At 49.7% G+C, this 23,342-nt stretch overlaps 1 protein-coding gene across 2 annotated transcripts in view; it reads left to right on the forward strand.

Annotated features, from left to right (window-relative positions):
- Positions 1-23,342, forward strand: part of LOC133127618 (transcription initiation factor TFIID subunit 4-like) — a 49,941-nt gene that overhangs the window by 9,922 nt on the left and 16,677 nt on the right. For both annotated transcript variants that reach the window (XM_061240634.1, XM_061240635.1), the window contains exons 10-15: positions 1,582-1,687; positions 2,062-2,235; positions 19,563-19,689; positions 20,660-20,785; positions 21,164-21,220; positions 22,848-22,967. In XM_061240634.1, coding sequence (XP_061096618.1) covers positions 1,582-1,687; positions 2,062-2,235; positions 19,563-19,689; positions 20,660-20,785; positions 21,164-21,220; positions 22,848-22,967 — 710 coding nt within the window. The remainder of the gene's footprint in view (positions 1-1,581; positions 1,688-2,061; positions 2,236-19,562; positions 19,690-20,659; positions 20,786-21,163; positions 21,221-22,847; positions 22,968-23,342) is intronic.

Consider the following 23,342-nt stretch of genomic DNA (forward strand, 5'->3'; position numbering starts at 1 on the left):
TTACAAAAACTTTTCGAAATAACATTGTGTAACTTTCAAAGTGTCACTCGGTAATCCTGAAACAAAGTCATCTGAACCGGCTCGTTATCAGATGGAGGGAAAATATATTTATTTTTTTGATCAGCTTGTGACTTTGGTTATTAGCAGCGCTCCTGGGGCGTTGTATATGTTTATTTTTTGTGTGGAGCCCATCACCAGGCCCAGTCTGCCTGGGGACCCAGCGCATTCTCATCGCTTTATGCATCTCGTCATTAATGCATAAAATAATGGCCCAGGCAGAGGTCATCTGCAGAGAGGGAGAGGGGCCCGGGGATATGCTCTCTGCCAGCCAATGTGTATTACTGCTGCAGGCTGTGTGTGGAGAGTATTGCTGTGTACTCTGGGGTCACTGGCGCACACACACACACACACACACACTCGCACACACACACACACACACACGCACTCACACACACTCGCACACACACTCGCACACACACACACACACACACACACGCACTCACACACACTCGCACACACACTCGCACACACAGACGCTCACACAGACGCACACGCACACATACACATGCACACACACATGCACACACACATGCACACACACAGACGCACACGCACACATACACATGCGCACACACACACACGCACACATACACATGCGCACACACACACACACGCACACACACTCACACACACTCGCACACACGCACACACACACACAGACACACATGCGCACACACATGCGCACACACACATGCACACACACACACGCACACACACACACACACACACACACGCACACGCACACACACACGCACACACGCACACACACACACACACACGTCCTCAGGGCTGCTTCTCCACTGCTGTGATCACAGGAATAATGATGAAAATGCAGTAGATGAATTATTAGATCTTGTGCTCGTACATGTTCGTGTTCTGTCCATCTCACTCTCCTTGTCCTCTTTCACCCACTCACTTTGTCTCCCGCTTATATTCACTCTTTTACACAGGCACGTCTACACACACACACACACACACACACACAGGCACGTCTACACGCACGCACGCACACTCACGCGCGCGCACACACACACACACACTCTCATTCATTCTCACTTGCGACGTGTGCTCAGATGCATGCACACAGTTTAACATGCACACACTCATAGACACGCACATACTGTCAGCATGCTGCTGACTACTAGTGGATCAAGTTGTTGAGATTTGTTTTGGGTTCATTATAACTATATGTCCTCATTTCTTCTCCCCCACCGCAAACTGAAATTGTGGCGATGGAAATCATAATGATAAACTAGGTATTTATGAGATTGTTTTTACTCAAATGTACTTGGTAGTTTTAAAATAAACCTGTGCGTGCTCCTGCTAACCTGAAAGAATGAACAGGTTTTAAATAACTGTACGTGTCTTCTGGCTTGAAGCTGTTCTGCAGCACTGTTTTCTAATTCTATTAATGTGCTCCCCTGTCTTATAGACTTTCTTTTGTCTCCCTGCTCATATTTTTCCTTTCATGCTTTGACTCTGCAAACAGACTAATAATATTATTTTATGTTTTACCCACAGGAACAATTATAAACCAATCCCCTATTCAGGTGTCGAAAATTATTACTATGCAGCCGTCTGTTGTCCAGAGAAACTGCTTCAAGGACGGGGCCCCCACGTCGTTCAGGTACCGGATTAATCTCTTCCGCCGTAATTAAAAGAAGTAGTGAAGAGGTGATGGTGAAAGTCCCTCTGTTCGGACTAGATTACACAGCGTCTGAGCATACAACTGCCAAGCAATGAATAATTCAACTTGCTTCCTTAAATCCCATTTCATTCCCTAAAATTGTGCGCTTTTCTCTGCATTGTGTTTCATGATTAATTTGTGTGTCCTCCCTTGACCACTGTTGAGTTATTCTCCGGTTGGGAAAAGTTACACTGGATTGTTTGTGCTTGTGCATCTTCTGCCTTTTTCTATAAAAAAAAAAATGTCAGTGTGTCTGATCATGTTAAGGGTTCTGATCATGTAAAGGGTTCTTGTTTGGACGTAATTCTTGACAGGGAGGAGGACGACATTAACGACGTGGCGTCCATGGCCGGGGTGAACCTGAGCGAAGAAAGCGCCCGCATCCTAGCGACCAATTCTGAGCTGGTGGGGTCGGTCATCAGGTCCTGCAGAGACGAGCCCTTCATCGCCCCGGCCGTCCTGCACAAACGCCTGCTGGAAACCGGCAAGTCATTTTTACCGTACCGCCTACGGGTCACCCGTACGCCCTCATTACAGTCCCCTCTCTGGGTCACCCAGTACAGCCTCATTAGTCCCCTCTCTGGGTCACCCGTACGCCCTCATTACAGTCCCCTCTCTGGGTCACCCGTACGCCCTCATTACAGTCCCCTCTCTGGGACACCCGTACGCCCTCATTACAGTCCCCTCTCTGGGTCACCCAGTACAGCCTCATTAGTCCCCTCTCTGGGTCACCCGTACGCCCTCATTACAGTCCCCTCTCTGGGTCACCCGTACGCCCTCATTACAGTCCCCTCTCTGGGACACCCGTACGCCCTCATTACAGTCCCCTCTCTGGGACACCCAGTACGCCCTCATTACAGTCCCCTCTCTGGGTCACCCGTACGCCCTCATTACAGTCCCCTCTCTGGGTCACCCGTACGCCCTCATTACAGTCCCCTCTCTGGGTCACCCAGTACGCCCTCATTACAGTCCCCTCTCTGGGTCACCCAGTACGCCCTCATTACAGTCCCCTCTCTGGGTCACCCGTACGCCCTCATTACAGTCCCCTCTCTGGGTCACCCGTACGCCCTCATTACAGTCCCCTCTCTGGGTCACCCATACGCCCTCATTACAGTCCCCTCTCTGGGTCACCAGTACGCCCTCATTACAGTCTTCTCTCTGGGTCACCCAGTACAGCCTCATTACAGTCCCCTCTCTGGGTCACCAGTACGCCCTCATTACAGTCCCCTCTCTGGGTCACCCGTACGCCCTCATTACAGTCCCCTCTCTGGGTCACCCGTACGCCCTCATTACAGTCCCCTCTCTGGGTCACCCAGTACAGCCTCATTACAGTCCCCTCTCTGGGTCACCCGTACGCCCTCATTACAGTCCCCTCTCTGGGTCACCCGTACGCCCTCATTACAGTCCCCTCTCTGGGACACCCGTACGCCCTCATTACAGTCCCCTCTCTGGGTCACCCGTACGCCCTCATTACAGTCCCCTCTCTGGGTCACCCAGTACAGCCTCATTACAGTCCCCTCTCTGGGTCACCCGTACGCCCTCATTACAGTCCCCTCTCTGGGTCACCCGTACGCCCTCATTACAGTCCCCTCTCTGGGTCACCCAGTACAGCCTCATTACAGTCCCCTCTCTGGGTCACCCGTGCGCCCTCATTACAGTCGCCTCTCTGGGTCACCCGTACGCCCTCATTACAGTCCCCTCTCTGGGACACCCGTACGCCCTCATTACAGTCCCCTCTCTGGGTCACCCAGTACAGCCTCATTACAGTCCCCTCTCTGGGTCACCCGTACGCCCTCATTACAGTCCCCTCTCTGGGTCACCCAGTACAGCCTCATTACAGTCCCCTCTCTGGGTCACCCGTACGCCCTCATTACAGTCCCCTCTCTGGGTCACCAGTACGCCCTCATTACAGTCCCCTCTCTGGGTCACCCAGTACGCCCTCATTACAGTCCCCTCTCTGGGTCACCCGTACGCCCTCATTACAGTCCCCTCTCTGGGTCACCAGTACGCCCTCATTAGTCCCCTCTCTGGGTCACCCGTACGCCCTCATTACAGTCCCCTCTCTGGGTCACCAGTACGCCCTCATTACAGTCCCCTCTCTGGGTCACCCGTACGCCCTCATTACAGTCCCCTCTCTGGGTCACCCAGTACGCCCTCATTACAGTCCCCTCTCTGGGTCACCCGTACGCCCTCATTACAGTCCCCTCTCTGGGTCACCAGTACGCCCTCATTACAGTCCCCTCTCTGGGTCACCCGTACGCCCTCATTAGTCCCCTCTCTGGGTCACCAGTACGCCCTCATTACAGTCCCCTCTCTGGGTCACCCGTACGCCCTCATTACAGTCCCCTCTCTGGGTCACCCATACGCCCTCATTACAGTCCCCTCTCTGGGTCACCCGTACGCCCTCATTACAGTCCCCTCTCTGGGTCACCCGTACGCCCTCATTAGTCCCCTCTCTGGGTCACCCGTACGCCCTCATTACAGTCCCCTCTCTGGGTCACCCGTACGCCCTCATTACAGTCCCCTCTCTGGGTCACCCGTACGCCCTCATTACAGTCCCCTCTCTGGGTCACCCAGTACAGCCTCATTACAGTCCCCTCTCTGGGTCACCCGTACGCCCTCATTACAGTCCCCTCTCTGGGTCACCAGTACGCCCTCATTACAGTCCCCTCTCTGGGTCACCCGTACGCCCTCATTAGTCCCCTCTCTGGGTCACCAGTACGCCCTCATTACAGTCCCCTCTCTGGGTCACCCGTACGCCCTCATTACAGTCCCCTCTCTGGGTCACCCATACGCCCTCATTACAGTCCCCTCTCTGGGTCACCCGTACGCCCTCATTACAGTCCCCTCTCTGGGTCACCCGTACGCCCTCATTAGTCCCCTCTCTGGGTCACCCGTACGCCCTCATTACAGTCCCCTCTCTGGGTCACCCAGTACGCCCTCATTACAGTCCCCTCTCTGGGTCACCCGTACGCCCTCATTACAGTCCCCTCTCTGGGTCACCCGTACGCCCTCATTACAGTCCCCTCTCTGGGTCACCCGTACGCCCTCATTAGTCCCCTCTCTGGGTCACCCGTACGCCCTCATTACAGTCCCCTCTCTGGGTCACCCGTACGCCCTCATTACAGTCCCCTCTCTGGGTCACCCGTATGCCCTCATTACAGTCCCCTCTCTGGGTCACCAGTACGCCCTCATTACAGTCCCCTCTCTGGGTCACCCGTACGCCCTCATTACAGTCCCCTCTCTGGGTCACCAGTACGCCCTCATTACAGTCCCCTCTCTGGGTCACCCGTACGCCCTCATTACAGTCCCCTCTCTGGGTCACCCAGTACAGCCTCATTACAGTCCCCTCTCTGGGTCACCTAGTACAGCCTCATTACAGTCCCCTCTCTGGGTCACCTAGTACAGCCTCATTACAGTCCCCTCTCTGGGTCACCAGTACGCCCTCATTACAGTCCCCTCTCTGGGTCACCCAGTACAGCCTCATTACAGTCCCCTCTCTGGGTCACCCAGTACAGCCTCATTACAGTCCCCTCTCTGGGTCACCCGTACGCCCTCATTACAGTCCCCTCTCTGGTTCACCCAGTACGCCCTCATTACAGTCCCCTCTCTGGGTCACCCAGTACAGCCTCATTACAGTCCCCTCTCTGGGTCACCCGTACGCCCTCATTACAGTCCCCTCTCTGGGTCACCCGTACGCCCTCATTACAGTCCCCTCTCCGGGTCACCCGTACAGCCTCATTACAGTCCCCTCTCTGGGTCACCCAGTACAGCCTCATTACAGTCCCCTCTCTGGGTCACCCGTAAGCCCTCATTACAGTCCCCTCTCTGGGTCACCAGTACAGCCTCATTACAGTCCCCTCTCTGGGTCACCCAGTACAGCCTCATTACAGTCCCCTCTCTGGGTCACCCAGTACAGCCTCATTACAGTCCCCTCTCTGGGTCACCCAGTACAGCCTCATTACAGTCCCCTCTCTGGGTCACCCAGTACGCCCTCATTACAGTCCCCTCTCTGGGTCACCTAGTACAGCCTCATTACAGCCCCCTCTCTGGGTCACCCGTACGCCCTCATTACAGTCCCCTCTCTGGGTCACCCGTACGCCCTCATTACAGTCCCCTCTCTGGGTCACCCGTACGCCCTCATTACAGTCTCCTCTCTGGGTCACCCGTACGCCCTCATTACAGTCCCCTCTCTGGGTCACCCGTACGCCCTCATTACAGTCCCCTCTCTGGGTCACCCGTACGCCCTCATTACAGTCCCCTCTCTGGGTCACCCATACGCCCTCATTACAGTCCCCTCTCTGGGTCACCCCCCAGTACGCCCTCATTACAGTCCCCTCTCTGGGTCACCCATACGCCCTCATTACAGTCCCCTCTCTGGGTCACCCCCCAGTACAGCCTCATTACAGTCCCCTCTCTGGGTCACCCGTACGCCCTCATTGCAGTCCCCTCTCTGGGTCACCCAGTACAGCCTCATTACAGTCCCCTCTCTGGGTCACCCAGTACAGCCTCATTACAGTCCCCTCTCTGGGTCACCCGTACGCCCTCATTACAGTCCCCTCTCTGGGTCACCCAGTACGCCCTCATTACAGTCCCCTCTCTGGGTCACCAGTACAGCCTCATTACAGTCCCCTCTCTGGGTCACCAGTAAGCCCTCATTACAGTCCCCTCTCTGGGTCACCCGTACGCCCTCATTACAGTCCCCTCTCTGGGTCACCCGTACGCCCTCATTACAGTCCCCTCTCTGGGTCACCTGTACCCCTCATTACAGTCCCCTCTCTGGGTCACCCAGTACGCCCTCATTACAGTCCCCTCTCTGGGTCACCCAGTACAGCCTCATTACAGTCCCCTCTCTGGGTCACCAGTACGCCCTCATTACAGTCCCCTCTCTGGGTCACCCAGTACAGCCCTCATTACAGTCCCCTCTCTGGGTCACCAGTACGCCCTCATTACAGTCCCCTCTCTGGGTCACCCGTACGCCCTCATTACAGTCCCCTCTCTGGGTCACCCGTACGCCCTCATTACAGTCCCCTCTCTGGGTCACCGTACGCCCTCATTACAGTCCCCTCTCTGGGTCACCCAGTACGCCCTCATTACAGTCCCCTCTCTGGGTCACCCGTACACCCTCATTACAGTCCCCTCTCTGGGTCACCCAGTACGCCCTCATTACAGTCCCCTCTCTGGGTCACCAGTACGCCCTCATTACAGTCCCCTCTCTGGGTCACCAGTACGCCCTCATTACAGTCCCCTCTCTGGGTCACCCGTACACCCTCATTACAGTCCCCTCTCTGGGTCACCCAGTTCAGCAGAATGCTTACGCTGCCCGTTTTGCGTTATCGACCACCCTGCTTTTTCAGGGGACTCGAGCCCAATGTCACCCCTTTGTTGTTTTACACTATCGATCCAATGTTAGCAGTTTCTAATTAACACTTGTGCGCTGGGATGGGTGCACGGGGGGTTGGGGGGGGGGGGGGCGGGTGTAGTCAAGTAACGTAACTAAAATCTCGCCGTCCTCCAAAGAGAAATGCATGTACCCTGAAATGTATTTTTCCGGTTTATAGTTTACTCTATCATTTTCACTGTATTTTGAGTGTAAACGAAGGAAAGATTATACTGGTGGTGCACAATGTATGCGGTGCAGCATGTAAAGAAAGGTGTATTTAAGTATGAGCCTGAAGAATGCTCACTGCCAGCTCTGGACAAATGTCTGAGAGGAAGGAGATCTCCATTTGTGGTTTAGCTCGTACGAGCAAACGCTCCCCAAACTGGAATTCTGCTTATAGGGTGAATATCTGATTCTGGACTTAACAAGTCGCCAGAGGACAGTGATAATTTGCATTGACAAGGACATGAAAAGGACTGGCTGTGTCTGGCTTCTCAAAGGCGTTCCGTTCTTTCAAACCTGCTTTCTGTTTATTCTCTTTTTTTGGGTGGTGATTTTTCGAGAATGTGATGTGCAGGACCAACTGCAACATCTCCAAAGGAGATTAATGTTTCTCACAAATTTCTGAAGTTGCATCATGTTCCAGAGTACCTTCATCTCTAGAAAAGTCTCTGCTTAGTCTTTGAACTTTCATTGGGTGGAACTGTCCCCAGCTTTTGCAAATGGTGCACTGCAGTTGGTTTGTAGAAAAATTAGTTTCTCCCATTTTAGTCACTGAATTACGGTAGCCCTGCACTTATACCAATGTGATGGTCTCAGGAGAGTCCTGTCTGGATTTGTCAATACCAAAGTAAAGTTTTTAGAGACTAGTGTTTTTAATGGTATGCGCATGGTTTAGGTGCTATTGGCCTGATGTTGATGGCATTGTAAGAATATCAGCTTTAAGAGGCTGTCGGGTTGCTCTTTTGGTTAATGCACCTGGCTGTGGTGTGTGGATGAGCTCCGTGGTTCCAGATTGAACCCAGTCTGTACCGGTGCTGGGTGTAGCCGGGAGATCCATAGGGCCACGCCCAAGTGGTCCGTGTCGTCCAGGCTATGGGAGGGATTAGACGGTTATTGTTCCGCATTCCACCGCTCTCTAGTGACCCCTGCTGGTGGTTCAGGTGCCCATGGACTGCGAGGCTAAAGCCACTTATGAGAGGTCCTCCTTTCTCTGACTCCACTCTTTGTAGACTTGGCTGTAGTATGCATTTGAGGAGAAGCCGGCTGGTGAAAGCACGTTGTTCTGAGGAGAACTGCAGATGTCAGAAGTGCAGTTTGCAGCGTGAATGCGGCTGTGGTTACAGATGATGGGCCATTCCAGATCGGGATGCGAATTGGATCACATTTTTTCAACAAAAAAGAAACGTGTGCAGTGGACACAATGTCCTTTTTTAGTGTACCATAGCTCTGGCTGTGCACATGTGGGGGTGTTCCCTTCTTCAAATTAACCTGCCTTTTGCTGTTTCTGTCACAGCTGACCGATCGTGTTGGCCTTGTGGCGGTCTTTTGTCCATTTCCTCCCATTTGTTTCACTTTTCTAACTAAGTTCCCCAGCAGGGATGGAATGCCTGGCTTGCCGCAGGACGCCAGCAGGTGGCAGTGTTGAATAAAAGCAATGTGATCTCATGGCCTTTATTCACCATTTGAGAGGAGGGTGACGGGTGCTTCTCGATTTGTAAAATTGCAGAAGAGGGAAAAAGTGTTGTCGCCTGCTGGGACTTAAATAATTTATTAAAGTGAATCAGGCAGGGCTTCGCTCTCTGACCTGTTGTGCTTGGATGAAGATTGACTCTTCTTAGAAAGTTGTTTGTTCATGGGGGGGGGAAAAAAACTTGGGATGGCTCAGTATTCTGAGGAGATATCCGAGACTCCTGATCTGTGGTAGGCGGCTCCGTTTGCTCCAAGGGTCCTTTCTTCTGGTCGCGTTTCCAAAGAAGACATTTTCCCTGTTTGCTTGGTCTCTGAATTTTTTGATTTGCTTGGTGTTTGATGCCCCTGGTCACCCCTTCTAGGCCAGTTTCAACTGTGAATCCATTTCTAAGGGAATATTTAAGTGATTTGGGCCCATGGGGAAAAAAAACATATGTCATATGTGTTGATGGAATGGAACTCCTTTGACTGTATACAGAAATTTGAAAGGTTTGAAATAGTATATATATTTTTTGAAATATTTTAAAGATGAAATGACATGTTCTGTTTCTACTGGTCTTATTTTTTGGGCATTTGCGATATGCTCATTGTCAAAGCGCATAAAAAAAAGTAGAGGCGTTGGGTTACATTCGTGAGTAACCTGATGGGGGTTAGGCCTAGCTGAAACATAACCAGTACACTCCTCCCTGGAATATAATGGGAGACATTTCCCCCCCCCCCCAAAAAAAACGGAAGGGGGTGGGCTAAGTAAAGCAGTGGGAGCTGTGGGCCATGAAATAAGGGCCCCGGGCCCCCGGCCTCTCGGGGCCCTGAGAGGAGTCCCTCCTCCTCCCCAGACACCGCACACCATCATGGGCTGATGTTACATGTAAATGTCAGCGCATAAGGAGGAACCGTTGGTCCGGAGTATAATTTGATCGCCCTCAGGCGCAACGGTCCCTGTATTCCCACGACTCCCATTTTCCAACCCCACCCACCCCCGTTATTGTTTTTTTAAAAAACATAGTTCCATTATTCATCTTTCTGCATTCTTGGTGTACAGTCATGCAAGTCCGTTTATGAAATTTACAGTACCCGCTTCCTGGCCCTGATTGTTTTTTGTATTGTTGTTTTTTTCCCCCCCCTTTTGTGAATTCATATGTATTGTTAAGAGTTTGGAAATGCTAGAGGTCTTCATTCAGGACCTGAGGCGTCATTGCAGTCCTCCTTTCTGCATGGAGGCGCGGTCTCTCCTAAATGACCGGCTCTGAGGGTGGACAGGCCTCCATGTTGTATCGGGGCCCACCCGGTGAGAGTCCTCGGACGAGCGTGACGCCGTTTGTTTTCAGGGCTTTTTTTTTAATGGTTTTTCTAGCGGTAATTTGCGGGGAAATGGATGGTGCCGTTGTGCGTCCTGAAGCTGCAGTTGAGCGGGAACGTCGCACTGCTGTCTTATTCCGCGCTTCTTCTTGCTTGTGTGTTTTTGAGTCGCTTCAAAAAAATTTGTTGAGGATTTTAAGGTCAAAGCTGCCCTCCAGCCCAAAAGCCTTTCAGAAATGCTTCATTAAACATGTGCCCTTCAAAAAAAAAAAAAAAAAAAAAGAAGAGGAATAAAAAAACTGTTTACTGTCTATAAGATCGGCTTTTGCAATATAAACTCCTGTCTGCCATGAGTTCACAGAATAAAACCACATGGCAGTCCTTGTCCCCCTGCACAATCCAAATGTGTCCCAGCCAGAGAGCTGGTGTAGAAAAGTATGCAACACACACACACACACGCACACACACACACACACACACACACAGACCGAATCACACGTGCACATACGCACACACATACGCACACGCACCTGGCTTCCAGTGTGGGACGATGTGGGTTGTGCCCCGGGGGCAGTTTTGTCCCCCGGGGGGGTGAAATGACACAGGACTGTACGGTCTCTCCCCCTCCCCCCCCCGCCGCTCTGCTGGAGAGGTAATAAAGCAGAAGCCTCTCTTTGTTGTTTCTGTGGATCTGAGCCATGTCCCCCGGCCTCGTACAGCCCAGAGCTTCCACAGCCTCCCAGGCAGATGACTGCAGATACACCCCCCCCCCCCCGCCATTCCGGCTCTGGCTCTGGCTCCGGCTCCGGCTCTGACAGGCTGGGGGCATAGCGCGGCAGTGGAGGAGCTCTGTCCCCAGGGGGCGCTGTGGCTCAGGAACCAGCCCCGTCTGCCACCTTTGCGTCTCTCTCAGCCAAAGAGAAAAAGATTTAATTTTTTCACAGGAGGTGTAAATGTTAAATGTTTTTCTGAAGTTTGTGTGAAATGAGCTCCAGGGGCCTTATTTTTTTCTTTTTTTCTTTTTTGGCACGGAGTGTTTGCATTGTGCCAGGCCAGTTTCTGTCCCCGGGCGAGCCTAACGAGAGGGTGACCTGCCACATTCGTCAACGAAATGAATACCAGCAGAGTTGCTCTGCCCTGTTCTTAATGCCGGCCGGATTGGATTTTTGCATCATTAGGTTTATCAGCTTTTGTTTTTCTGTTCATTGGCCTTTCTGGAAGTATTGTAACACCGTCTCTGCTCTCCGCCATCTCTCTTCCACCATTTTAGGAAAGACCTTGCCTGCTTTACAGTCAGGGGAAAATGGTTTCTTTGCATTGTCTCCCGAGGAGAACCCTTTGTAGCTCTTTATGGCACTTTATGGAAGGTGTGAAATGTATTGCTTGACAAAGAACCATTGAAGTGGCTAGGGGTCCTTTGTGGAGATGGCGAAGGGCCTTTTTCAACCCTTTTTCCTGGGACTAGTCACAGTTAACTTCCACTTTGAGAAACCGCTGCACCCCGTTGATTTAAGTCTGCATACCATTAATCACCCGCTTATATTGACTGTATTTGTACAGTAGGGTTGGCCGTTATGAGTACACCGTTGGTTTTGTGAAGACAGCATTTACTCTGAGTGAGCAATCACATTGCCATCTTCACCTTTAATTGCATCTGTTGGAACGGGCACCTCTGGGTCTCTGAACCCACGGGGAAAGGAGCCTGGAGTTAATCAGCAGAGCATGTCGGCGCTGATCAATAATAAACGCCGGCTTTAAATCGCTGAACTTCACTGCGACACAGGGTCTTCATTTCTGCGGTGACTTAATCCTGACGGCGCTCTGTACTGGATCTTTACATTACATTACATTAATGGCATTTGGCAGACGCTCTTATCCAGAGCGACGTACAACAAAGTGCATACCCATAACCAGGGATAAGTGCGCTGAAAGACCCTAGAGGGAAGTACGATTTCAACTGCTATCTTCACCTCTAGCATCTGCAATGCAAGCGCTGCTGTTTGTCGTCTCAGAAACATTTATTCCCATGAATTCGCTAACAGATCAGTTTCCTTTTAATGTGTTGTTTTTCTTGAATGAATACATCTGGGTCACTGCTATGATGATGAAGGGCATGCCCAGTTGTACGGTACTTGGGTGGTGTACAGGGGGGGGAACGTACTGCCGTAAAGGTGTGTTGGACATCTTGTACCTTTTCTTTTTCCATAAATCATTGTCTTTAATGTTAAACCCCTCCCCTCATTCAAAACAAAAAAATCAGCATCAGTTTACAGTCTTGGGGCTTTTGCCCTCATTGGGTTACCCCACTAGATGTGGTGCATTGTGACTCGGCGTAGCGTCTGTTCTCCTGTGTGCTGTTTGAGATGGTCTTGTGTAGAGCTGGAGCTACGGTTTGTCCTTGTAAAAACAAAGAGTCTGGCTCTTAAAGCGTGATCACATCGTTTTTGCAGATGATGGTAAAAATTTGAAAGGAGTGCGGGGGGGTGGGTGGGTGGGTGGGGGTGGGGGGGATGTGAGCGGGGAGAAGGAAATCCAAACACTTTGATCAGTGGCATCAACAATTTGAATGTTCTTGTTAAGCAATATGCAAATGTAGGTGATATTGAATAAACTTGCCAATGTGGCAGGAATCCATTATGCTGTGATGATGAAAATAAAGGCTGAGAGCTGAGGGGCCCCGAGTCACGCAGAAGAGGATTTCTACAAAGATACGTTCTGAAAGTAGGCTAGGGAAATGAAAGGGATGGCCTGGAAGGAACTCCATCTAAATCAGCAAAAAAAAAAAAAAAAAAAAAAGAACTAAAGCAAAAAAAAATGAAGAGGATGGGGGTGGGAAAAAAAAGTGAGAATAGGAAAAAATCTTTCGAAAAAAACATAATTTAAAAAGCTGCTTTTGGTTGTAGTGAAATGTCACCTTGATGAGGGGGAAAAAAAACGGTTTGTAGACCAGGGCGGAGTAGGAATGGGAGGGCGAGGCTGTGGACGTCTGTGCGTACTGGAAGTCGTTGTTGAAAGGTATTAAATTATGTAACTAAAATGCAGATTGTGTACGATGGCACATTCACGTTTCGGGGGGCTGTTATTAGTCTTGTTTTCCTGTCCGTGGGCTCCAGAGGATACAGTGACCACGGTTGCTAATTTGCACCTAATTTTAAAATCGCAGGCGTAAGCACTCGTTTGCCAACAGTGCAACTTTGTTTACTTGGACTGTGACCATATAGTCGGGTGCTGAAATGGCTTGAAACCCTCTCCATAGACCTACAGTGGTGTGTCCTGATCAGCACGACACACATACACCTTGTCATTCTCTTAAAATCTGTGTCTTTATTACAGATGGAGTGTCTACCCCAAATTATTATTCACAGCGAACGTGTCACCTTGACATTTCTACAAGTTCAGCTCCTGCGCATGTTCTCTCTGAAGGGTGTCTTCATTTTTAGAAATGAATGTAATGGAAGCCATTTTGTTAAGTCATTTTCCTTGATAAAGGCAGGATATGATTCATTTTGGTAGTCGGTCCAATGCTCAGTCTATGTAGATGGCCTTGCTCATTTCTTTATTTTCCTGGTCAAGGAGATGTAATGGTTCTTTTAAAAAATATATATATATTTCAGGATTTTTTTTTTGCTGTTTGCCAAGCTGTTCCGGATCATTCCTGTGCTTTGTTTAGACTAATGTCAATGTGGATGGATTTGTGGGGGGTCAAATTTCAGCGCAGCACATAATTGGCTTCATGGCTAACATTTCCAATGGGAAATGTAAATGTAAATGGAACGGTTGCTTCATACGTTTCCGTTCTGCTGGAACACTAGTCATTAAATGTGGCCCTATGGAACGTACGGGTGAATGAATCTGACAAAATATTGGGTCCAAGATCTCTGGTGGCCCATGAATTCTCCTCCAAGGGAATGTACGTAATAAAAATATAATTTTGTCATCTTGGCTTAATTGACATTTTCATTGGTTAAATTTGACATTCAATGCATGTCCTTTTGTGGGCCAATTCAATGAGGCATTGGCCCAGGTGTAATGTCTGTGTAGCGCTGTAGCCTCAAAGTAGAAATTTCACAATGGGAAGTGTAGCACCCCAAAGCAGACTGCGCTGTGTGAGTCGCGCTAGCAGTGACGCTAGGCGCTCCCGTTTTGGGATTGAAATTCGGCAGGAGTCCGCCGGTCTCCTCTCCGTTAGCCAGTGGCTCGATGGGCCTCATTAGCACCCGTGTGCAGAGGGCCTTCAGCGACCGCGTCGGGGGAGGCCCGGCTCGGGAGGCTCTGCCAGCTTCTCCGGGCATGAAGTTTGGAGAATCCCCCTTCCCTCGCCACCGTCTGCAGTGTGGCGGGGGACAGAGAGACGCCCGAGACTCGGGCTAACCGAATAAACGGCCCGTCCGTCTCACCCTTTCTCTGTAGCGGCCATCCCCAGTTAAATAAACATCTGACCTTTCCTCCCCCCTCGTTGCTGTGGTCAGTACTGCATTTGGATAAATATTTATGGCGGTTGGATACTCGAGGCGTATGTGGCAAAAATACTGGTTCCCTTGATTCTGTTAGGGGCACCGTATGTTGATAAACACTTGACTGGTATATTTATTCAGTAAAGATGCTTGTAGCTTAGTTGGGTGAATGCCTGAACAGTCTAGCACTTTCTTTTCTGTCAGAAGTACTGTAGTTGGATAAATGCTTCACTTGTATATTCATAGCAGAAGGATGTTTGTAGTGTAGTTGGCAAAGTGCTTGGTTTGTCTCTCCCTATCGTATGTTTTAAGATGAGGGGGCGTGTCATTGGGTGTTTTATGTTTCCTGACCTCTTTGACACAGAGCTGTGATCAGTCTTTCTGGGACACTAACTTGAATCTGTGCAAGTGCCTCCGGATCTACTGTATCCCACGGTGCACCCTGTCGTGGGGTTGTTCGTCCCCGTGAAATCGGGGGGTGGGGGGGTGTTGAGGACTCATTCGGTAACCGTGGCGCTGTGCTCAGGGTTCTGCGTCTCCACGGGTAAGGGCTGCTGGAGGGGTTATGTTCCTGAAGGGGCCCTCGCGACGGCCATGGGAACAGGGGGTGCAGGTGTTTCCACTTTTCTCCTCCTGGGTTTCTCCCCTGTCAGCGCGTTTGTCCGCACTGGGCCGGGGCGCTTGGCCTGCAGCTCTGCTCCTGCATCTCGGAGCCTTTCTCTGGCCTCGCAGAAGGACAGCAGCAGCAGCCACGCCGGTGATTAGCGGTGACGGTAACGCGGAGGACGGTCGTGGGGTTCGGATGGAGAGGAGTCGTCATGGAGCGACTGTCCTGAGAATCCAAATCTGAGCTGAATTTAAGTAGTCGCCTTCTGTCCCTCTGTGCTGCTGAAAGACCGCTGCCCTTTCAGGGGTCAGTGTTGGTAGTCCAGTGTTTGGTATGGTAACATCACACGAGGCTACTAGTCCCCATATTGTGTATCAACACAAGTGTCTTGTCTCTAATCATGTAACATACAGGTCTCAGTGATCTGGCAGTTTACATGATCTCTGTGATGTGATAGTGTACAGGATCTCTGTGATGTCACTGTATACATGATCTCTGTGATGTCACAGTGTACAGGATCTCTGTGATGTCACAGTGTACAGGATCTGTGTGATGTCACAGTGTACAGGATCTCTGTGATGTCACAGTATGCAGGATCTCTGATGTGGCAGCGTACAGGATCTCGGATGTAGTGGTATGCAGGATCCCTGTCAGGCAATATGATACACAATAACCGTTTTCTTCTTAAGCTGAAGATAAGGAGCGTTTCACTTGGCTAGGACTTGCATTGCTGCACATTACTTTTTATTTAGTAATTGTACGCTGCCTGCTCTGCATTAATGAATGTCTGCTCATTTCCTTATATTAAATATTTATTATTATTTCTTTCTGGGTGCCACAGTCATCTGCCATGATTTGTATCCTGATACTCCCACTGTTGGAAAAAAAAAAAAAGAAAGAAAAAAAGAAGCACTTTCCAGAAAGGAAATGGGTCTACTAAAAATAACTAAAAGCAAATTCAAACAAATTGCTCAGTGATTGAGTTGGACTGTTGGCTAAGAGCGGTTTATGTTTGTTTATATAGGCTAAGTGATGAGTTCTTCCAATTCCAGCTTCATTGTAACAAGAACAATTTGGTGTCTGTTTTGCATCTGACATAAACCTGACCACATTTATTTTTGGAAATGAAATAACATGCATACGAACGCAATTATATGTAAAATATTTTTATTTTACTGCACAAGTAGGCCTGCATCAGGAGCATAATGAAGAACGACGCAGTTCCAGTAGCATTGAAACGCCCTCATTTATTTCTGGGTGTTTGCATTGTCCTGCATTATTCTTCTGTGACAGCCCAATGCCGTCCCAGCGCAGTAACCGTACCCTGCGCACCCCGCTCATGGGACCGCTGTCCCCCCCCGCAGGGCATTACCCATCCTCCCCCGCCCCCCGCGGACTGCGTTTATCCCACGCAGGCGGCCCTTATTCGGGGTGCTGTGAGGCGCGTGTGGTCCCCCCCGGTGGGCGCCGGCCCTCCGGAGACCGGACGCGGGGTGTGGGAGGGCTCCTCTCGGAGGTCAGGGCGAACGCGCCGCCCCGGCGCTGTGGGAGGCTGCACGGAGGTCCTGACTCCATAGATTTGTGATCGATACGGTGCGGCTGCCGACCCCCAGTGTTTTGGTCAAGTTCAGAAACTGGCCCTCAGCATCTTCCCATCATGCCGTTCACCCTCCCCCAAACGTTGGAAGGTTTTGCATTCCAAATCTGCCTCGGCTCCCCAAGTCGTCGGGGCAGGCGAAAGTTTTCATTTGACCTTCCTGGTTAGTTTAGAAAAAGTTAAGTCTGTCTGATTGTAACCCTGTATGTTTGTGAACGTTTTCAGGATCTGTCTAATTTATTCCTGTGCACGTGATCCATACCAGATCCCCAGCAACATACAGTATGTGTGTGATACTGCTGCATGCTGGATCCCTCAGTTGATCGGATCCAGTACTCCCCAGTATGTACTCAGACTCTGCACTAGAACACATTACTCAAGAGTTTGTTTGAGATTTCTGGATGTGTGTATTGTGTTGGTGAGCCGTTTAATGTGTCTTTGCCTGCTCCCACGGTCCATTCATTCTGCACCATATCTCCACCCCTCTGTGGCCTTTACCTTTACCTGAGCATTCAGTGTCATAAATCCTGTCTTGTTTCACTCTCGTTCTGTTCTCTCCTTTGCATCGAGAATTTGCATATGCAACTTTACCATTTACTGTTAAGACGTGAAGTGCAGCTGTGTGTTTTTTATGGCCATGGGAATTTCCCCCAAAAAGTACTGCAGCATGGTGCTACTACAGCATGTCCCCCTGTGCTGTGCAGGGAACTGTGGGATATATGTGGGATGCCTGGGAGCTACACTGTGCAGTGTGATGCAGGTGGTCTGAGTATATGGAACAGTGGAGTGCAGTGGGATGCAGGACACTGTACAGTCCAGTGAGGTGTGGTGCAGTGGGGTGGAGGATGTGGGCATACAGTGCAGTGAGTTGCAGGACATGGATTGTACAGTACGATACAGGAGGTATGAGTGCAGTGTGATGCAGGATGTCTGGGCATACCGTACAATGTGATGCAGGAGGTTTGAGCGTACAGTACAGTGTAGTGCGATGCAGTGCAGTGTGACACAGGATGTCTGCGCATACAGCACAGTTAGCTGAAAGATGTGGGCAGGCAGTGCAGTGTGACACAGGATGTAAGCGTACTGTACAGTGAGCTGAAAGATGTGGGCAGACAGTGCAGTGTGACACAGGATGTAAGCGTACCGCACAGTGAGCTGAAGGACAGTGCAGTGTGACACAGGATGTAAGCGTACCGCACAGTGAGCTGAAAGATGTGGGCAGACAGTGCAGTGTGACACAGGATGTAAGCGTACCGCACAGTGAGCTGAAGGACAGTGCAGTGTGACACAGGATGTAAGCGTACCGCACAGTGAGCTGAAAGATGTGGGCAGACAGTGCAGTGTGACACAGGATGTAAGCGTACCGCACAGTGAGCTGAAAGATGTGGGCAGACGGTGCAGTGTGACACAGGATGTAAGCGTACCGCACAGTGAGCTGAAAGATGTGGGCAGACAGTGCAGTGTGACACAGGATGTAAGCGTACCGCACAGTGAGCTGAAAGATGTGGGCAGACAGTGCAGTGTGACACAGGATGTAAGCGTACCGCACAGTGAGCTGAAAGATGTGGGCAGACAGTGCAGTGTGACACAGGATGTAAGCGTACCGCACAGTGCAGTGTGACACAGGATGTGAGCAGACAGTGCAGCGCGTGGTCTCGGTCACAGTCTCCCGCGCGCGCCTCAGTGTGCGCCTGGCTCTCCTGCAGCGCGCGGCCCCGGGCCCCCAGAGCGGCCCCATCTGCCGCAGCCTCACCCCTCCCAGCGCCCCCCGCTCGCGGGCAGCCTCCCCGCCTGATGGGCCCCCGTGATGGATAAACGGGAGAAATTGGCCATAAATATCAGAAATGGGCAAAATCTAAAATGGTGCCCCTCGGGGATCATTTAAACCCAGTGTTTGAACCTCCTAAATTCTGCGTTATATGCAGGCCTGACATTTTAATTTGATTCTGCGTCGTCCCTCTCATCAGCCCTGTCACTTAACCCGTTCGCTCGCGCTCAGAGCCTCCGCCGCGCTGCTCATTTTCACTTCCCTTAAGAAATGGCACCTTGGCAATGGGAGTGCGTTCAGGAGCTTAATTATTCATTTCCGACTCTGATCCTAATGCACTTTCACTATTCAATAATTAAGCAAAACTATGCAATACATTTTTTTTCGTATGGGAGGATTTGACCATGTGATTTATGGCGAGGGCTCGAGCGTGCGATTTATGTGAATTTTAGTTTTCTTGTGGGTAAAGTTTGAAACCCAGGGCAGGGGCATTCACCACTTTTATATTGTTATTAATCACACCGCTGCCTCCTTTTGCTCTAATGACTCTACTGGCTGAAAACCTCCTCAGAAATATGCAGCAAATGTTCTGTCCGTCTCACTCTCTGGTCCCTGGCTATTTCGGTGAAGCGTTACTGTATCCCCCCTCCTTTCTGCACAATAATCTTGATAGTCGTGTACTTGTGTTGCCTTCCTGAGAGTCGGTCGTCCGTCTGCGCTTCTGCCGTCTTCGTCCTACAAGCGACCTTGGGCGCGGAGCGGCCCCTGCGGGCGAGGCGAAGCCGCGCCGGCGTCTCCGGCCCGCCCTGGGCAAGGTTTCATTAACGTCTCATCATCTGAGATCTTCTGAAGTTGTCTTTTATGGGGAAAATGTTCCGCTTTCCTCACTGTCTCTCATTACCGCGCCGGGGAAGCACCTGCTGTGCTCGTTATTTATTTTATGCCTCGCCTCCAAAAAAAAAAGAAAAAGTGCGTAATGGGATTTTTTTTTTTTTTTGACGCTCTCCGCAGGCAGGAGGCACGGCGTCACAGACTTCAGCTCGGACGCGGTCAGCCTGCTCTCCCACGCCACGCAGGAGCGCTTGCGGGAGCTTCTGGAGAAGCTGACGGTGGTCGCGCAGCATCGCAAGATATCCTTCAAGGTAGAGCGTTCCTCCCGGAACGAAGTCGGACACTTCCACAAAAGGGAAGTGGGTTTAGACCTGGGATGTCCTGTCTTGTCCAAAACAGGCCGGTCTGGGCACAGGTTCTGGTTTAGCCCAGCGTTAAGAAACCCGTTTCTGCTTATCAAAGTCTTGACCGAAGACCAATAATTTAAACGAGCCACACCAGCCCTATAATATTGGGCTCCCCAATTTTATTCCTTTTTTCTTCTCAAATAAGGCCAGCAGTGTAAAAAATGTTCTTTTAGATATGTCTCTGGATTTCCCCCAGCTCTCGTAAGTGAGGGATCAAGGCAGCACTGTGTCTCGAATAAGAGCGTTTGAAATACTGGCCCTTTGTGTTACAAATTTGTAGGTTTTCACTCCAAACCCAGCAAAGCACACCTCATTCAACGGTGAGAGATCTTGTTAAGCTGCTAATTAGTTTAGAGTCAGGTGTGCCAAATTTTGGTTGAAATGAATCTCTAGGAACAGGGCTGGTTATCACTGTTTTAGTCTTTATTACACATCTCTAGAACTTTATCAGGCATTTTTAACTGAAGAAATAGTAGAAAACTGGACTTTTGAACCTTTTTAATGTCAAGATATTAAAACTGCAGCACACTTTTGTGCCTTTGGTCTCTTTGAAGGTGCAATAGATAATTTCAGACTTCTAATAGTCGAGAGAGGAACTGCAGCAACAAACATCCTCAAACCCCCCCCCTATGCCATTGGCTGTGGCAATTGGAACCAATTTTCAACCAATGAGCTTTAATTATTGTACAGCTGTACAATGTTTTGGTACAGTCAACTGCATATTTTGAAACCTGAATTTAAGGACTATAAACACAGGCAGAGGGTGAGTCAACATGTCAGTGAGCCTTTTTCAATGATGGGAAGGGATTAACAATGGTCTTGTAACACTGTTTTAACACAAAACTCTTACTTAATGTACCTGTAAATCGCGCAGGATGACTATCGGCACAGACAGTCGAGTGACACCCGGGCTCAGCTCAAGTTCCTGGAGCAGCTCGACCGCTTGGAGAAACAGAGGAAGGACGGCGAAGAGCGAGAGATTCTCCTTCGCGTTGCCAAGGTACAGGTTTCAGGCAACGATGCCATTTTGTTTCTCAGAATCGGACAGCTTCCACTGTGGCTTTTCAATATGTCCTCTGCCAATGGCAGTTGTGACTTTCTATCCTTTTTGTTGAGGTCTTCGATCACCTTTCTTGCCAAATATAAACCAAACACATATCTGCTGTACCATCACCTTCCAACAATTTAAAAATACATTTTTTGTTGTTGAAGACACAAAAGTTGTGATTTGTTCTCTGTACACAATAAAGAATATTTTGTTCATGCTGTTGAACTGCGGACATTTTGCTGAATAGCAAGGGCTTGCTTCAGCAGTGGCTGCTTCTACTTGTGTCATCGGGTGCACACCCTTATCTGTGATATTTCCCTCCTCTCACAGAGTCGGTCCAACCGTGAGGACCCTGAGCAGCTCCGTCTGAAGCAGAAGGCCAAAGAGGTAAAGCTGGGGCAGTGTGGGGGTGTGTGGTGTGGGGGCGTGTGCACGCGTGTGTGGGTGTTTGGTGTGGGGGCGTATGGACCCGTGTGTGGGTGTTTGGTGTGGTTCTGGGGCACGAGGCTCAGGGACCCCTCACTGCCAGGTCAGAGGCAAGCAGCTGCGTCAGGGGACCCTCGCTTCATTCGATCACTGGCAGCAACTCGCTTAAAAACAGGACCGCAGATACGCTTATACACAGGCGTTTATGCCTGTGTGTAATATAATACACGCATGTTTACATGCATGTATAAGCATATCTGTGTGTGTGCACATGTATGTATGCATAATATATTTGTATTTCTATATTTTGTGAGTCTAGTAGTAGTATTTGGGGGGTTCTACAATGGGCTCCAGTTTTTCAGGATAATTGTTCATTTTGTAAATCTGATACTACTTATAATTCTTTGGCTTCAAGGTGGTGCTGGGATTTAGTTGTAAATGGAAAGTGCCTCTGGCTTTTAATTTTCTGGGCCCAGCAGTTTTCTCTCCGTGATGGAGCCCTTGTTTTCACACAGTTCATGTTTGGCTGCGGGGCTTTTTATTTTATAGCTTAGACTAGTTAAGCCTCAGCTCCCAGAGGTCCCCGTGTAGCAACTGTAGAAATCAACAAATAAGTTCATTTACGTCGGCTGCCTCCACACAGTAGCTGACTTTTACATTTCCCAATATCCATTTCCTCACTTTCTTTGCCCGAGAGAAAAGGCTTCACTAATTGCAGCTTATTTTAATTGAGCCTAATATTGGAGCTAGCCAGAGTTGTGCCCCCGGGCTAACGGGGAATAGAATCAAATGGAAGCACCTAAGGTTGGCTTTGTGTGTGTGTGTGTGTGTGTGTGTGTGTGTGTGTGTGTGTGTGTGTGTGAGACACCGTGTATTTGGTTGCGTGTGTGTTTGTGCTTGTGTGTGTGTGACAGTGCTTGTGTGTTTGTGTGTGGGTGTATGAGAGTGTTTTGTGTGCGTTATGCTTGAGAGAGAATTGATGCATGGGCGTATCTCACACGTATGCGTTGTGTGTTCACATCATGTGGATTCACGTTGCTCTCATATCAAATTCACATCATTTTAAAGCAGTCAGTGAAATTCATGCCATTTAATAACTATTTCAGACTGGTTTGGAGCTGACAATCAGACGTATCGACTTCTATGTAAAAGCGTCGATTCAAATGCATTCCCATTTGTAGACTTTTTTTTTTTTTTTCCTCCAGTAAAGCACATGATAGAGACCCCCCCCCCTCCCCCTTCGATTTTAAGGTGATGTCTTAAGTATTAATGCCCGTAGTGATTGTCTGTATATTAGGTCTGTGGCACAAATTTTTAATTCATGCGTTCGTAATACCAGCGGATATTTATATTGGGTACATATGTTGTACTTGAAAATGAGAAGCTTTTCTAATTTGTATACGGGGTGTTTTTGTATGAAGTATTTACAGTCGTACTCATTAAAATAATGCCTTTTCTGTGATCACTGCCTCACCACATGTTCTTAATTTTTATTTTTTTTTCACAACTGAAAAAAAGGCTAATGAAAACAAAGCCTTTTCCTGAAATGGCGGTGTGTGACAGACCCTGTTTTTGTTTTTGGAAACAGATGCAGCAGTTGGAGCTGGCGCAGACGCAGCAGAGAGATGCTAATCTGACGGCCCTCGCGGCCATCGGGCCCCGGAAAAAACGCCCGCTGGACACCTGGGGCGGGGGGTCTGGAAACGAGGTAGAGCACGTGTGTGTGTGTGTGTGTGTGTGTTTACATTACTGTGTGTGTGTGTGTGTGTGTGTGTGTGTGTGTGTGTGCGTGTGTGTGTGTTTACATTACTGTGTGTGTGTGTGTGTGTTTACATTACTGTCTGTGTGTTTACATTACTGTCTGTGTGTGTCTGTGTGTGTAATATACCTACATTACAGCGTCTTCACAACGCTTTGTGTGTGTGTGTGTGTGTGTGTGTGTGTGTGTGTGTGTGATATACCTAATGTACAACACAGAGGGACTATTAACCCCCCCCCCCCCCTAAACACTCAAATGTGCTCTCTCTGTCTCTCACACACACACACACACACACACACACCATTTCTCCCCCGGTTATCAGTC

This window comes from Conger conger, chromosome 4, assembly GCF_963514075.1.
Source record: "Conger conger chromosome 4, fConCon1.1, whole genome shotgun sequence".
In the NCBI taxonomy this organism is placed as follows: domain Eukaryota; kingdom Metazoa; phylum Chordata; class Actinopteri; order Anguilliformes; family Congridae; genus Conger; species Conger conger.